The sequence below is a fragment of the Phalacrocorax aristotelis genome, chromosome 8, assembly GCF_949628215.1.
Source record: "Phalacrocorax aristotelis chromosome 8, bGulAri2.1, whole genome shotgun sequence".
Lineage (NCBI taxonomy): Eukaryota > Metazoa > Chordata > Aves > Suliformes > Phalacrocoracidae > Phalacrocorax > Phalacrocorax aristotelis.
The window spans coordinates 37399221-37415021 of NC_134283.1; the positions used below are offsets into that span (position 1 = coordinate 37399221).

A 15801-nucleotide genomic window follows, 5' to 3' on the forward strand; every position below is an offset into this window, starting at 1 on the left:
ATGCTTGGTTTTCACACAAAAAAAATCCTGCATCGTTTCTGGGGTGAGGGGTGGGGGGGCGGAATGATGTCGCGGTTAGCGCAGGACCTTGCTATGTGCGTTTTGATTTAAGCCGAGCTCTGGGACGAGCTGCAGGGCTGAGCCGGGAAGCTCATGTGCAGCGCGGGGGGCTGCTGCAGCTCCCGCAAATCCCGAGAAAGGCTGGGTGAGCTGCCGGGCTCAGCGACTGGCGTTCACCCGGTGCAAAGGCTTGTAATCGTTTGCCCTCTGTCATGCCTTAAAGCCTAGATCAAATCTACCTCATCTATATGTCTGTAAAAGGGGAGCGAGGCAATACAGCCTGTGGCATCCAGGGAACAGCAGAATAGAGGCATTTGCTTTAGGAGGAGATGAATCGCAGCTGTGAGGGTGCTTCACTAAGAAAAGCCAACCAGCAGCTCAGGTGTGTCTAGCTGTGTCCTAGACACCGTGTGTATGGGTGCAGATCTCGCCCCTGCTTCTCTGATGTGGGCCGATGAAGTGGTGTGTCAGTAGCGTGTGGCTGTTCCAAGAACTGCTGAGGTGCCAAACTTAAACATCAGCCGCACATCGGCTTCCCAGCGTTTGCCACAACTAAGAATTTATTGGTTGCATAATCAAATGACAAAGGAAAATCCAGATGGTGTTATTTACATTGTGAATGAGAAAAAGGGAAGCTGCAGCATTATACCAAAGAAAAACCATAGCGTTTCACCATAAGTGGTGTTATTTTGTGATTCATGTCCTTCCCATAAGATGAGACTTTATAAAACTTCTTATTGTGATATATTAGGGGGGAAAAAACTACAATGATTCTCTCATGATCTTAATTCTCTTTAAAATGTTCTTGCAGTGCTGCCTGGAAGTTTTGTTTCTCTCTGTTATTGATAGCGATACTAATACATCTGGACAGCATTTTGCCTTACACAAATTTGCTGGCTCTCAGGGTTTGTTTCAGGCAAGTTCCTGTTGGCTTTAAAAGCAGTGTTAGCAAAGCTTAGGTACAGCTGGGATACTTCAGTTACACAGCAATTGACAGACTCTGAAGTAGTGGGATTATTGAGGGAGAAGGGAAAGCATTATTAGTAATAATGATGTTTGTACAACCTTTGTGAAGAGACTTTTATCATGATGGGGACCCTCAGACCCCACCCAGGTATGGGCAGGGCAACCTCCTAATGTGCTGGTTAGCAAAACAAGAGACCTTCCCTGAGAAGTACTGAGCACCTGCGATTCAGTAAACTAAACTCAGCCCCTTGGAATTAGCCATTGTTGTATACGCTAAATGTATTGACTTGTTTTGCACGATCTGTGTGGTCTGGGAAACTGAAGGGAAGATGAACAGAACCTAGAATACGAGCAGGGAGCTGATGAAAGGGAAAGTTTGTAACTGAGCTTGGAATTGATGAAGTGGCAAGCGAGCATATCTCTGTGCTGACATGTCTTTCATCAGAACATCCTATTCAGTCAGCTTGCTGTATTTTGCTTTCAGCTGATCTGTTCTGCAAAATCCCCTCAGCGCTGAATTAGAAAATACTATGGGTTAATCTCCTCAACAGTTTCTATGTTTTGGTTTTTTTCTTCCAGCTGAACAGAGAAGTCTGTTCTTACCAAATGGGTTATTTCTCTTCTGGGGAGTTTATTCATCCATTTCCTTTTTGAGAAAGCACTCAGACTCAAAAATCCCCAGCTGACCTTAGCTAGTGGTCCTGCTTTGAGGGAGGTAAAACTGGAGACCTCCAGCGGCCCTTCTTGCTCCTCTAGAAAGCATATCCTATACTTTCAGTCTCTTGAATGATTTGGGGTTTTTTTTAATGTTTGGTTTAGTGTATGCGTTTGCTATTGCACTAAGAAATTAGGGTCCTTTCTTTTAACGCCAGTAGGCCTCGGGGAGCCGGCTGTGCTGTGTCCTCGTTCAGAGCTGTCGGCAGGTTGCAAACCAGGGCTGTGCCTCTGCTTGAGCACACTAGAAAGTTGCTGTCATGGTTTCAGTCCCTTGGCAGCCTGGGACTAGCACAAGAGCAGCTGTGAAATGTTGTCTGAACAATGGGTAGAGCCTAAAGACGTCTAAAGGACGCTGTTGCATGCCTTCTATTGACATTTTCTGCAAGTAAAGGAACTATGTGAAAGTCTCTGGAAGATGCATGATTCTTCCTGTCCTGAAATAGGCTCCTAAAAATGTCTTTTTCTGCTCTTACAACAAAGGAAGCTTTGGTTAACTAGCTCAGGTATTTGACTTGTAAACCTCTGAGGCAAGCTGGGATGTCCTGTGATGTGGTCCTGAGCATAGCATACAGGAGAAGGGGGTGCAGCACACCCCTCCCACCCAGCTGCACCTGCAAGTGCTCCAGCAGAAGGACTTTTTGCCTCGTCTGAGCCCATTATTCCTCCTGAGGCAGCAGGGTCACTAGCTCAGATACGGCATCCCACCAGCGTGCCTGAACTGCTCCCCAGCTCTGCATGGCTGTGCCGTGGGGATGCAGCAGTGTGCTTGGAGCTGGGAGCCATTGCGCCTTCCCTTCCCCTGCGCTCCAGGTCTGAAGGTAGGAGGAAGGCGAGGAGTGGTTTAAGGTCAGCTGCAATTTCCAGGGGAACAATTTGTGTTTCTGTGTGTGTCCATAATCATGATGATGTATGAGTAACAAGCATTGTCTCTTTTGCATGCAGCATCCATTCAGAGCTGAAGTTAAGGTAAAAGCAGAAGGCCAGGAGCTCATCTTGGAATTGGAGAGAAATGGGTAAGTGTCTTTGTTCCTTGCATTGTGGTGTCACTAAAATAATGAATAAGGTTTACAGTGAAGTCAACAGGAAAACTTCCGCTGACTTCAACAGTGTTTTGATAAAGACAGGATAAGGAAGTCCTTTTCTGGATTTCAAGGTTATTCCAGGTCCAAGTTCCCACTAATGTTAATCCGCCAAACAGCACTGACTGTAATAGAGCTTTGTCAGCAAAAAGCAGACAGTGACCTGGCCCTCAGTGTGTAAACTTATTTTTCCATCATAATTCTTACTACATTAGCTGGAAAATGTTGCTGATATGAAGTGCACTTCATATTTACCAAATGGCTCAATGCTCTGGAGTCAGTGTGACTCTAATGAGGATTTCATTTGCTGTGATCTGAAGAGGTCCTGCTCCGCTCCCTAGGAGAAATGATCTGACAGCTTCAATTCCATTAGTGCCCTTCATGCTAAATTAGACTGAAAAAATGTTTTTGCAATGACTGAAGTGCAGGCTCATCTCAGGAGTGATACAGCAATGCTGTGTGATATTATAGGGCGTGACGTGTATTGAATTCAGCTGAAGCTGCAAGAGATTAAGGTAAGTAGAAGGATGTTCCTCTAGAGGCTCCTCCAGAGGCTCTCTGCCCTGTGAGTACATTAGTTTCCAGTGGTGGAACAGCAGCTGGAAATCTAGCTGCAAGAAGCTTGTCTTTGCTAAGCAGTCCACTTGCACTGTTGGTGTTTTTAATATTTTTAAATGGGTCTGAAGATTTTTCTATGGAAACACAACTAAATGTTTGTCTACTAGAATCAGTAGGAAAAATAACCTTGGAATAATGACCCTGGTTACATTCTAAATGTATTGTATGGACATCCCAACCACAGAGCTTGGGGGCTCAGCTTTCTTCCTGAAAGTGAAGTGTCAGAAGATCTTATTAGTTCTGATGGCAGTGCATTAACCTAAATGATATTCAGGGCATTTTGGAGCAAACCAGAATTTTCTTGGCGCTGTCTGCAGTAAAGACTGAAATCTCATGGCTGATGAAAGGCAATTACATCCTGCGAGGTGTTTTCTGTAATAGGCCACATAAGCTACTGGGAGTTTCAGTGCTGCAAAAGCTGGACACATTTTCTAGGCAGTCATGCACCTGTGTAGAACTAAACAGACACAGCTATAAATTCTGTGTGTTTTGGCATCTCTCAGCTGGGAAAATAGAGAAGTGGTAGAAAAGACCAGGCACTGTTAACTCATTCCTGCCTAATGCAGGGAAAATAGCCGTCGCTGATGACAGTGGTCAGCAATGCTGGTCTCTGAACTGAACCTGGAAGCAACGTAACTGCTAACGCTGCTGGGGGTCTCCTTCCTGGTGGAAGGACTGACAGGTCTTGCATATTCTGCAATCACTATGCAAAGGTGGATTTATTTCTAGCAGAGTAGAAGCTGGCAAGAGCATGCACGGATGCTGGCTGAATTAATCTATTTGTGCTCCAAGCGTGATGACGTAACCTCCAGGTGCCTTGTGGGAGCAGTGCTGTGCTATTTCCAGTGCAGGCAAAGTCATCACTGGTGTTAGTAAATAGAATTACAATAATAGAAGATTCTATTGTGTTTATTTCCTGAAATGCATTTTCATTCATTGAGATGTATGCACACACACAGAGTGTGGGCCCACACTTCCACTGTGGGGTGAATCGCCTTACTAAGACTGGAGAAATACAGCAAGTGGTTTGGAGTTTTTTGTTTTTGTTTTCTGTGGAAAATGCAAGTGGTTTGTAGGTAGCAGTGTTTCACGTGGGAGTCTCACCAGGCCTCAAGTCCTTGTCCAAGAAAGGTGATGGCACGATCCCAAAATGCAAATCTGAACTTGATTACATGAGATGCTCTGGAGAGCCACCACTTTTCAGAGACTTGTGAAGGTGCAGAAGTAGTCTAGAGACACTCAGAAGAGAAATCATGAAGCAAACAAAAACATGAAATCCCTAGGAGCCCTGTGGATGCTGTAATTATCAGCATCCATAGAGTGCTTCTAAGTCAATGAAAATTGCTTCTCCTTGTCAAAGTGTGCAGTAGAGTAGAGTCCAGCCCGGCTCCTTCTTCCTGCTTTCCAGCCCAGGAGCTCCCCAGCACCCAGGAGCTCACTGCTGCTATTGCTTATCTTACAGGGAACTCTGAGGTTCTAGCTGAGGTTTGAGGTACTGTGTAGTTGCAGTATCAGGGACTCTTTCCCCGGAGGGTTTGTTGGGCACCCAGACAGCAGGAGAGAAGTTGAAATCCCTCAAGTGGGAAGTGTCCCTTCAAAGCTGTCTGAAACCTGACTGTTCCTGGTTTTGAGTTCACTTGAAAGTAGGTATAACAGAACTGCAGCTTTAAGGAATGTATTCTGGGCTTTTTAAATTAAAATGAGCCCCAGAGTTCTGGGTCATTTAATTGATCCAGTTTAGAGGAGCCTCTGGAAACCAGCCTTGCTTCCAAGGCTGGTGCTCTGCTCCCCCTCTGTCCCCAGGCTCAGCACAGGGGTGTGAACACACCTGCCTGGCTCCTGTTGTCCTCTCATAACCATGTCCCAGCCTCCTGGTGCTCAAAGAAAGCATGAAATGATTGATATCAGCAGGGTCTGGTTGGGATATGATTTACCCAATGGTTCCCAAACGTAGAAAGGAGATATCCCAAGCTAGTGAAACATGGATTAGGCAGCTTTGTTACACATTCACCACTCCTTAGGGAGAGGCAAAGCTGATGAGAATATGAGCTTGCTTTGAGGCAGGGGGGAAAGTCATAACCTAACAGCTTTAGCAGGGATTCACTAGCTTTGAAAGAAGTGTGCTGTTTTCAATATGTGGAAGAAATTTTCACACCCAGCCTGAGATTTCACATTCCATGTGAAATGGACATTGTGTTCATCCACAGAGGTAAACTGCAGAAATTATTGTGTATCTTTCTTCAGAACTGTGTACAGCTCTGTATTTTGTAATAGCTCAGCACACATCCGAGTTTGAACTTCATATTTCTACAAATACAATTATTGCATTAGCTGTTAACAAAATATTGCATTATTTCCTGTCCAGGCATTTGACAAGAAGGTGGAACCACACTGTAGTTCCAAGCAGAGTTCACAACACTAGTTCACATTTCTGAATAATGATAAAAGTATATCCCCCAAACGACTCAGGCGTGTTTTAAATGACTCAAAACCATGTCCTGCAGCTGCAGGATTGGAAAGCTCAAATCTGTACAAATAACAAATACATGGAGAGATGCCTATAAAGCAGCTTTAAATTTGGCTGGGGCTTAGGAACGGAAGAATGAGAGTTGCAAACCTTGGATGAAAAGTGACTTTTATAAGGCATTTGCATTTCTTAATAAAAAGCAGCTTTGAGCCAAGCAGGGAGGGGATGCTGAGACGCTCTGAATGTGTGTGACAGCACTGCTTGGTATGAGTCTTTTCTTTCTAGTGGACAGGAGAGCTCTTATTTGCAAAACAGAAAACTGCATGAAATCTCTCCTCTCACCTGAGTGCAGGAAAACTATCAATAAGACTTACCTTCCTCTGCTTTTCCACTTTGTGTCTCTCATGGGGAGAGCAGACTTGGGAAAGGCCCTCTGCTGTAAGGGGTAGTGGAGGTTTCTCCAGGGGATGTCCTTGCCCGAAGGTGAACCCTGCGGGCAGTGTGGGGCACATGCTGCATGTTTTAGCTGTGTATTTTGGCTGCTGCTTGCCCACAGCAGCCACAGTCCTGTAGGGCACTTGGTGGCAGAGCCCCAGTGGAGATGTGCAGCAACTGGCTGAGGACACTGCAAAGAAATTCCAGAGCTCATCTGATCTGACCTCGGGGGCAACCAGATAGTTATTTTTAGTTAACTGGATCTGATAGATTGGAAATTATACTCTTCCCTCTTCCGGCCCCACCTGGGTAGGTGGCGAGCACTCCAGCCCTGCTCGATGCTCTCAGTGATACAATAAGACATCCATATGTCACTGTTTCCTGCTTTTGCTTATTTCCAGGGGCTCCTCTACCAACTGAGTGAGGGAGGTTGCTGCCCACCTCGGAGCAGGAAGGATATATGAGATTATTCCACTGATGGGCTACACATCATCGGTGTCTAATGGGCTTCCTGCATGGGGAGGGGGTAAGGGTTATGTAAAGGAGGGAAATTGAGTTTATCCTGCTCTACTGTCTCTTGGAGTCATCAGAAAAACAGGGTTGGGACCTGGAAAGCCCTAGCTGCTTTTCAGCCTCCTGATTCCCTTGAGATATTCAGTGATTTCTCTGTGTGGGGCAGGGAGGAAGAGACAAGGAAATGGAGCCCTTTAAATCTTTTGCTTCTTCACCCATTATCAGCCAAATTTCATTTTATTTTATTTCATTTCCTTTTTCCTCTCCAGGCAACTTTTATGGTTCCCATTGGTCAGCCAAAGGGCTATGTGACAAAATTTTGCTTGAGTCCTGTAACATGATTTATGCGGTGGATGTCACAGATGATGCAGATAGCAAAAGGGGATGGAGAGTCTTTAGGCTGTGATATTTTCCCAGGCATTACAAACAGCTAGTTTAGTTCCACCTCAATAGCTGGGAAGCTACTTTTTCCTTCCAAACTGCTGCTGTTCACACAATAAACATGTTTTCAGACATATCAACAAAGGCTCTTGAGGAAGGGAGCTTAAGAGCTCCAGGCTTTGTCTGGATGAAACTCACTAAGAAAAAAAATTTTGGATTTCATTAATTTTTATGAAGTGCCAGGTTTTGGCTAGAGTGGTGAAATCTCCAATTTCCCACTAGTGTGGATAGGGAAATCAGGCCTGCCTGATCATGTTGTCATGGGTTATGTGTTGGTGGTGTTGAAGATGGGGTCACCTCAGGTTTTGATAATAAATTCTGCTTTTAGGGAACATTTAAGTGACTGGCAGGTAAGGGGTCAAATTCCCCTTCTCGCCCTACTTGGATCCTGTTGAGAGGAAATGGAGTAGGACCACAAATTGCAGATGGAAATCTGATGTCTAAACTTTGTTGGGAGAGTCCATTCCCTCCACCCCCAGATGCTGGCAGCCTGACTGGACAGATTTATTGTGATTTGAGAACAGGGATGGGGGAAGAGATGTAAGAAATTGTAGGCTTCCCTTTTCTTGGTCCCACAACTGAAAAATTAAGAGTTGATGTTTCTCACGAGAGCTCCATGGACTATTTAGCTTTTGGTTTTTTGGGAGGAAATAAAAAAATGTCTGTCTCCTATATACTCACGGGTGTTTTTAAATTGGCAGCTGTTCATGCAGACTAGCATGAACTAGTCATGCAGACTAGCCCCTCTGTAAAATGAACCCAAACAAAGTTGCTCATGGGACTAAATTTTAAAAAAATCCTTCTTGCTCCAATTAGTAAGAGCATGCCACTGGGGCCCTCCCAGTGCCCACGGGTGACCTCTGGCTGGTGGAGCTGAGCAAGTTCACAGTGGTCCTCTGGGATGGAGGGCTCTGAGTCCCTCTGAGACTTGTGCTAATGAGTGAAGTATCACAGGCAAAAGAAAACTGCTCCCATTTATCAAGAAAGTAGGGGTGAGGTTCTCCAGAGGAGCTGGGAAATGTGCATTCCCTCAAATGAATGTAGCCATGCAAGAAAGGCCCCAGCTTTCCTTCTGCTCTTTTTGGGAGCATTTAGGTGTGCCGTGCAGCCCCTCTCCCCCCAGCTACTTCTCTGCTCCTCTGTGGTGGCTGGATGAGCTGGAGGTTGTGCTCTTGCACTGTCTCCGAGTGCCACAGGGGCAGCTGCCCACCAAGGAAGCTGGGTTTTGCCCCACGTCCTCAGCCTGCCTCTCCCATTGAATACCATCGGCTCATGTGCAAAGTATGTGACCTCCCTGGCACAGCGTCTCGATGTGGCAAAACAGAGCCACGCTGCCCTATAATGTCAGCCCTGCACGGCAGGGCCCTTCCAGGGAGCAGCACAGCAGCATGAGGAGGAGGGTTTTGTTTCAAACAATGATATCATTGACAGGCTGGAGCAGGACCAAGATCACTCCATGTCGGTCATCAGCAGAAACGGTCTCAAACCATCTGTACATTATGGCACCGAGCCACTCTTCCTTCATTTGGCTTCCTCACTTGTATTTAACCCGGCTCCCAAGGCTTTCTGGGGAACAAATCCGGCCAAGAGCAGGCTATTCCACCCTGAGCTGGATCTTGGGGAACAACTGATCTTGCTGAAAGCTGGTCTCTGTTGGAAAGGTGTGAAGGCTTCTCTAGAACATCTTGAGTGTTCTTGTGTAGCTTACCCTGGTCTCAAACAGCCCCACGTGGCTGCCACTGTGATCAAGGTTTAGCAAAGGAGAATGCTCCCATCCGAAAACAACTTTTCCTCTGACTTTGTCGATTCTTCATGCTGAAAACTCCTCTAATGATGGACTCCATGCTACCTTTTTAGAAAGATGATGTGTGCTAGCAATCCACTAGCTGCCTGACTGGAACTCAGAAGCCTTTAAATGATGCTATTTTGCGTCCAAATTTTTGCAGCTTCATTTTGAGCTGCTGGAGAGGTAGTCACTGAGACATGTAACAGAGAAAGGATCAAATAGTGCTGTTTTTTCCAGGCTTTTGCTCTCCAGCAAGGAGGTGAGCTCTGAGCTCTTCTGCAAATGCTTTGCAGGGCTGAGCTCCCCTGGAATCAGCCATTCAGCCTGGCTGTGATGCTCTCCTGAAATGATGGCAGATTAAGGCCACTGCTAAGATTTTGGGGTACGTGTGTCTCACTAATCTCACCTGTTTATCCAACAACCTGTACATGTGGAGAAGATGGATAAGACTGGCTGATAACTTTGGGGCACTCTGAGATGGAAAGAAAGCTTCTTTTCTGTTTATTTACGGTTTGGTGGAAAGGTTGATGTTATGAGGAAGTAAGCTAGCCTGGGAATGGGCTTTCACAGGCTCTGAAGTGAGATAGCACCCAAGGGTGTTGCAAGATGTCCTGTTGTTTTTTCTCTTTCCTCACTGCCCTCCCCACCACACACCATGCAACACCCTCACATAGCCCTTCTCAGCAGTGCTGCAAGAGCCCCGAGGCTCCCCTGCATTAAGGCAGGGAAGGGTCTTCAAAAAAGGACTGTTTCAGCTCACGGTAAGAAGCTGGACCATTCATAGGGAATCTACAATGTAGGATAAGAGCCAACTGGTGGAGAGAGGCTAGAAAGTCGTAACATGGTGCCACTCAGCCAGATGATGTGTGCTTTTTGCTCAGCAGCTGCATAAGCATCCCTAAAAATTCAGGCAGACCCCTCAGCACCTTAATCCACACTAGGAGGGCCTAGAGCCTGATTCTGCAGGCAGGAAGAGATGTGCACACACGATGTGTTGTGTGGCATCATCCTGTGCCCTGAAATGTGGCGTGCCAGGCTCTGGTGCTCAGCATGGCCTGGCTTGGCACCGGGGCTGAGCAGCAGCGCTGTGGGGCCAGGCAGGAGTCAAAGCACTGAGGATTTTTATGGTAGATGCTGGAGGAGAGATAAAATAGCTATTCATAGTGAATGCTTTCCAAGAATAAAGGAGCAGGAAGAAAACATAAGCGTGCTTGTTTGGGAATGAAACAAGTAGGCTGTGCAAGCCTCAGCTACTGGAATCCATGGGCTGGTGTCTAATTCTGGCTTTAGCAGTGCTGGGCAGATGCACACTGGTTTAGTGTCTGCTCTCAAGATGAGTCTCTAACACAGACCAGATACCTGCCAGAGCACATTGCTCAAGGCAATTTTCTGCAAGTTAATGCAATCTGTTGATTAAACATTTGTTTCTTGCCTCATGCTGAGCAAGATGCTGCAGTCAGGGAGATGAAGGGAGTTATTTTCTGTGGGATGGTGCTTCTGTACTTATCTTCAGTTTACAGACCTGAGATAGCTGAATGCAGCAATCTTGCCTTCTGATCACTGACAGGATCTAGCGATGAGAATTAACACATTAGTAAGTAACAAAATGAGCTTTCCTGGGCTACAGTGAACTTTGGCAGCGAAGATAAAAGCTGTTGTATTCCCAACATCAGATGCTGTCAAATGCAACAGTGACGCAGAGTTTTGTCTGACACTAAGCCATTGGTACTTGTTGAGGTGTCTGAGACTTCGGATGCCAGATGGGAGAAGCACTTTCAAACACACTGATAAAACGTTGTGTTTCCTGTTGCTTGGGCCTAATTTAATTAGATATCACAAGCACCCAATCCCTTATTCAAACAGAGGCTTTCAAGGTAGATTAGATCTGACTGCCACGTACTACAAACCAAGACAGATGGAAAAATCTTTGTTTTTCCTTCTGATACAGCTTCCTTCATCCAGCCTAAGGAAATCAAGCAAAGAAAAGAAGAAAAATTTTTATTTCTTCCTTTCTTGAAGGTCATAGTTCAAAAGTCTGGTGCATGAAATGCATTAAACAGAGGCGCAGAAGGACTGAACTGTAGCTGCAGCGCTGCTGGCATCGCACTGCCCAGGATGCACGTGGCATCCTCATGGCGTGACACGCGTGGCGCTTCGGTGGCCTGACAGCACCGCAGGGTTGCTGCAGAAGTGTGTTTCATAGATGGGGCATATTCTGTCATCCTTCTCCAAATTTTTGGAAGAGGCCATTGTTTTAACAAACTGTTTTAAACCTACATTTTACTACAGCTGAGATGGACACAGGATATGACCTTGGTTTGGCCCAGATTTTGACTTACTGTACTTTTTTACATCACTGTTTAGAAAATGCAGATGTTTAAAAAGAAGGGGAAGGCTGTTTCTTCTGGAATCAAATCAAAACACTTACTATCCAGTGCACAGGAGTGCCTTTTATAGACTTTTGGTCTGATCCTGGGCTAAAGACAGGAAGAGTGTTGTCTATAAGAGGATGACACAAACAAATTCAAATTGGGGAATTGGCATTTTTCTAGGACAGAGATGTGAATTGGGTTCTGGGCAGACACTGAAATGCAGATGCAGATTGGTTGATAATTGTGCTCACACTGGGGCACTGGAGAGAGTTTGTGTTTGAGCTGAGAACTCACTCTGGTGCCCAGGTGTGTCCTGAACTGGCATGTGGTGTGCATGGTACGCTGAACTTGGTGTGCTGAATCTCATCCCAGTATATCTGGGATGTGCATTTGCAGTAGCAAAGGAAACTCCACTCAGAGACTTGCACCTGTTAAGGGAGGATGATGATGTTGAGTTTCCATGGTTTTTTAAGTCCTCATGTAAAAATTGTTCACTTGCAGCTGTTGGAAGCGGATCTTGGCACCTAATTAACTAAGGGTCAGGCTCTCCTTTATTATTTTAATTTAATAAATGGCTTGAAAGAGCACTTAGGAAGATGGGTCACTGTGCCCTTCCAGAAGTGGGTGTGCTCCCCAACAAGGAGTGCTCAGCTCCTGCCAGGGCAGGAGATAGAGGGATATGGCATGGTCAGCTACGCTTCTGCCTCTGGCCCTCTGCCATCACAGTGTGCTCTGCGCAGGGAAGCAAAGCCTGCGGCGCCGGTCCTGCAGGCTCTGATGGCTCCTGTGCCACCAGGAAGCCATTAGCCACTGCCTCCCTGGGGACAGAGCGTTAAGTGCCTCGCAGGCAGAAAGTGCCGATCCAGAGCAGAGAGCATAGATACAGTGTGGCTCTCGGCTGGTGTCCCCCAAATACCTGTCTCCTGCCTGCCCTCTCTGTGCACTGCAATTGGCTTCGCGCTGCAGGTGGCAAACAGTGACCGTCCCAAGTCCACAACAGTGGTTCACAGTAAGAGGAATATTTACTCTGACTTCAGAAAGAGCTGCATCTAGCCATTTTTCTAATACAACTAGGAAACAGAAATCCAGGTCTAAAGAAATGTCTTGTTTTTTTTTCTTTCCCCCTCCCCGTATCTGCAGAAACCTCTTTGCACCTAGCTACACTGAGACTCATTACAGCCAGACTGGACAACCCCAGACCACCTCTCTGACCCATACGGTGAGTGCAGAGAGCACTTTCCCTCCCATGATGTGCAGGGGAGACCAGGGAGGGGGCCCAGAGAAGCGGGTGACCTTCTTTCTCCAGAGCATTTCTTCGAGGCCATGGGTCTGCTTTAAGCTGAAGGGGAGGGCAGTTGACTTTCTGACCTGGGGTGTTCTAGCAAGAAAGTGTCTCCATCCCCCAGCAATGGTAAAAATATCTTACTGTTTTGCCCAAACTCTGATACGAGAGCCCAGGTCAGCCTCCAACATCGCTCCCCTCACTCTGGGTGCTTGGAATTGTTTATTCTTCCCACTGCTAATCCTCTTGCTTCTAGCTTTGCCACCGGGTACTTCATGCTGGGAATGTCCCAGCCTTTAGGAAAACCAGCCCATGTAAGCTGGCTCCTGTTCAGTAAAACTCCCATGAATTACTGATCTCACGCAGGCCTTGGCAGACTCTCTGCTGCAGTGGCACAAAGATGTGCATTTGTTGCAATGCAAAAATAAGAGATAAAAACCCCATGAGATCATCTTTACTGATACTGCCCCGGGGTGAGAGGAAGGGATGTGATTGAATATGTTCGCGTTTCTATCCCAAAGCCTTCTTGTCTCTGCCAGAGGCTGCCTTTGTCTTGCCAGGAGACCCCAGACGGGGACTTCCCCACTGCCCATGGTGTCACCCTCTCTGAGGCTTAAGGCACGTCCTTTGGGACCTGACCCAGGGCCAGCTGCCATCGATAGGCAGCTCCCGTTACAGGCAGAAAGCTTTGGATGGGCCTTAATGCTGCAGCCATCTGAGTTGCTTCTCTGGGGATTCAAAGCTCTTAATTTTTACTGGCAACAAGGAGCCGTTTAATGCATTCACACAGGTCATGCATGGCAGCTGAAAGGCCAAATATCAGCGCAGACTCACAAAGATGTAGTTATGATAGTCAACTGCCAAATGCAGTGGAAGGAGAACGATTACTGGAGTATCAGCAGCACTCACATGGGATTCAGTGATGCCTAAATATAGCATACGTCCATCCCAAAACCGAAATGCCAACCCTGCTCCCCTCTGCTTTCCAGGACCACTGCTTTTACCATGGGGTCGTGAGGGGCTGGGAGCATTCCAGTGTCACGCTCAGCACGTGCAGGGGGCTGCGGTAAGTGCCTGGTGATGCTGGAGCTGCGGGAATGCCTCTGCTCAGCTCCTTGGCGTGCTGCCACTCAAGCTTGGCTCCCCAGCAGCCTGGTTGCCTTATTTCTTTCTGAGCAGCTAGCTCTGTTCTCAAATGCCACCCAGCCAAGAGCCCTGGCCATAACAGGGAGCACGTAGGGGGAAGTGCAGGAATCTGGGTATCGTTAGTAACCATGGCCTCCTAGCCAGCCCCTGACTCCTTCCCCCTTTGTGCCAGCAATGTGGACTTGTGCAATGACTGAGTTTAACTCAAGTCCACTGGAGCAAAAGACTCTCTTGTTAGTGGCTCAGGGCTCCTTCTCCTGGTCTCTCACAACTGGAAACTTTTTGTCTGAGTTTTGAGGCAGAGTCTTCAGGTCTGAACTTTCTCCTGGGTTGTCAGCTCTCCGCTTTCTCCTGGGTGGTGCCAGGGTTGTGTGTGTTACGCATTTAAAACCTTTGCTTTGGTAGTAATGGAGTCTTTGGCAGGAAAGAATGGTCTGTATCCTCAGCGGGAGTAAATTAAGTAGCTTGTTGTGACCAAGGAGCTGCATTTATTTACACCAAGTCAGAGTTTGTTTCCAAAACACCACATGGGCTGTATTGATATTACTGGTCATCTGCTCTAGAGCACTGATTGGAAGCTGTGCTGATGGGACCAGCTCCAGCCAGGAAACAGCCCATGCCAAAGCAAACCTGAGACATCTTAAGTGAATGTAGCACAGGCCAAACCGCCCGGTGAGATAAACAGGACAGTGCAGCCACCTGTGGTTTGCAATAAATAATCCAAAAGCAAAAGTAGTCACAGGTGTGCCTTGCTTCTACCAGCCTGTGTTTTCCTAGGATCTGCCTCCCTAGCTGCAGAGGACATAGAGATGTCTCCTTGGTGTTCACATGTGGTAGCATTCCTGCACCCCTGAGATGCAAGTGGTGTGCTGGCAACTCCTCAACATCGTTTTCTAATTGCGAGGAAGGCACAGGAGCTGGGCATACACGGCTGTTTTCACTCTGAGCCTTCACAGGGAGGCACGCTGCCCGTTGAGCCACACATCTCCTATTGGGCATCAAAAACAGGAGATTTCCAGCTCTCCTGGCTGTAACGTGCTCATTGAGAAAACCTGAACTTTATGGCTATATGCAAGTCCCAGAAAGAACTGTGGTTTTTTTAGTCAACAAACCAAGTCTTCACATTTTTTAGGGTAGTTTTTTTAAAGATAAATTCCTTCAATTGATTGAAAAGCTTCCATTGCCCCTAAAGAAAGAGCTGTACTTTAAAAAATAAGTACTTCCCAGCTTGGCATTGTTGCGGCACATGCCCCAGTAGCCGCTTAATTGAATGTCTGAGGCCCACTGAATAGACTTTAATATATGCAAGCTCAGGGATTGCCTGCTCTGAACTCAAAATATTCCAATCCTTTTCATTAATGAACTGAATGGCCTGGTAAGGATAAGTGCCTTGCTGGGGTCAGATGGGAACTCAGCAGCAGAAGATGGATTTGTCTCCGGTTGGTGTGATAATAATTAACCTTCCCTCTTATTGCTTCCTATTTCAACAGAGGACTTATTGTATTGAGCAGCAATTCTAGCTATATCTTAGAGCCGGTTCCTGACAGCCCAAACCAGCACTTGATCTACAGGTTGGATGACCTGAGGTTGCAGAGAGGAGTCTGTGGCTGCTGGGGCACCGGGGATGCAGCCAAAGACTGGCTCAGGGACTTCACAACTGGGATGAAACCACCTCGCCAGAGGGTGAGCAGGGCTCAAACTGGGTCCATGCATGGTGCCCCAAATTTCCCACCTGCCCCAAGCCTGAGGAGCTTGCTTTCTCCAGGAACATAGCTCAGAACAGAAAATGCAATGAAGGAGAATATTTAAGAAGGTTTGTAGCAAGCTGGCTGCCAAATAGTGGCTCCAGCAGGGAAATAAATGAGTGTTGGGGACCATTGTGTAGCATGAGCAATCTGGGCTGTAGCTGTTCCTGCACA

At 46.8% G+C, this 15801-nt stretch overlaps 1 protein-coding gene across 1 annotated transcript in view; it reads left to right on the forward strand.

The window, feature by feature from the left end:
- Nucleotides 1-15801, forward strand: part of ADAM19 (ADAM metallopeptidase domain 19) — a 36443-nt gene that overhangs the window by 432 nt on the left and 20210 nt on the right. Inside the window, exons 3-6 of the mRNA XM_075102601.1 lie at nt 2686-2756; nt 12595-12673; nt 13726-13802; nt 15373-15565. Coding sequence (XP_074958702.1) covers nt 2686-2756; nt 12595-12673; nt 13726-13802; nt 15373-15565 — 420 coding nt within the window. The remainder of the gene's footprint in view (nt 1-2685; nt 2757-12594; nt 12674-13725; nt 13803-15372; nt 15566-15801) is intronic.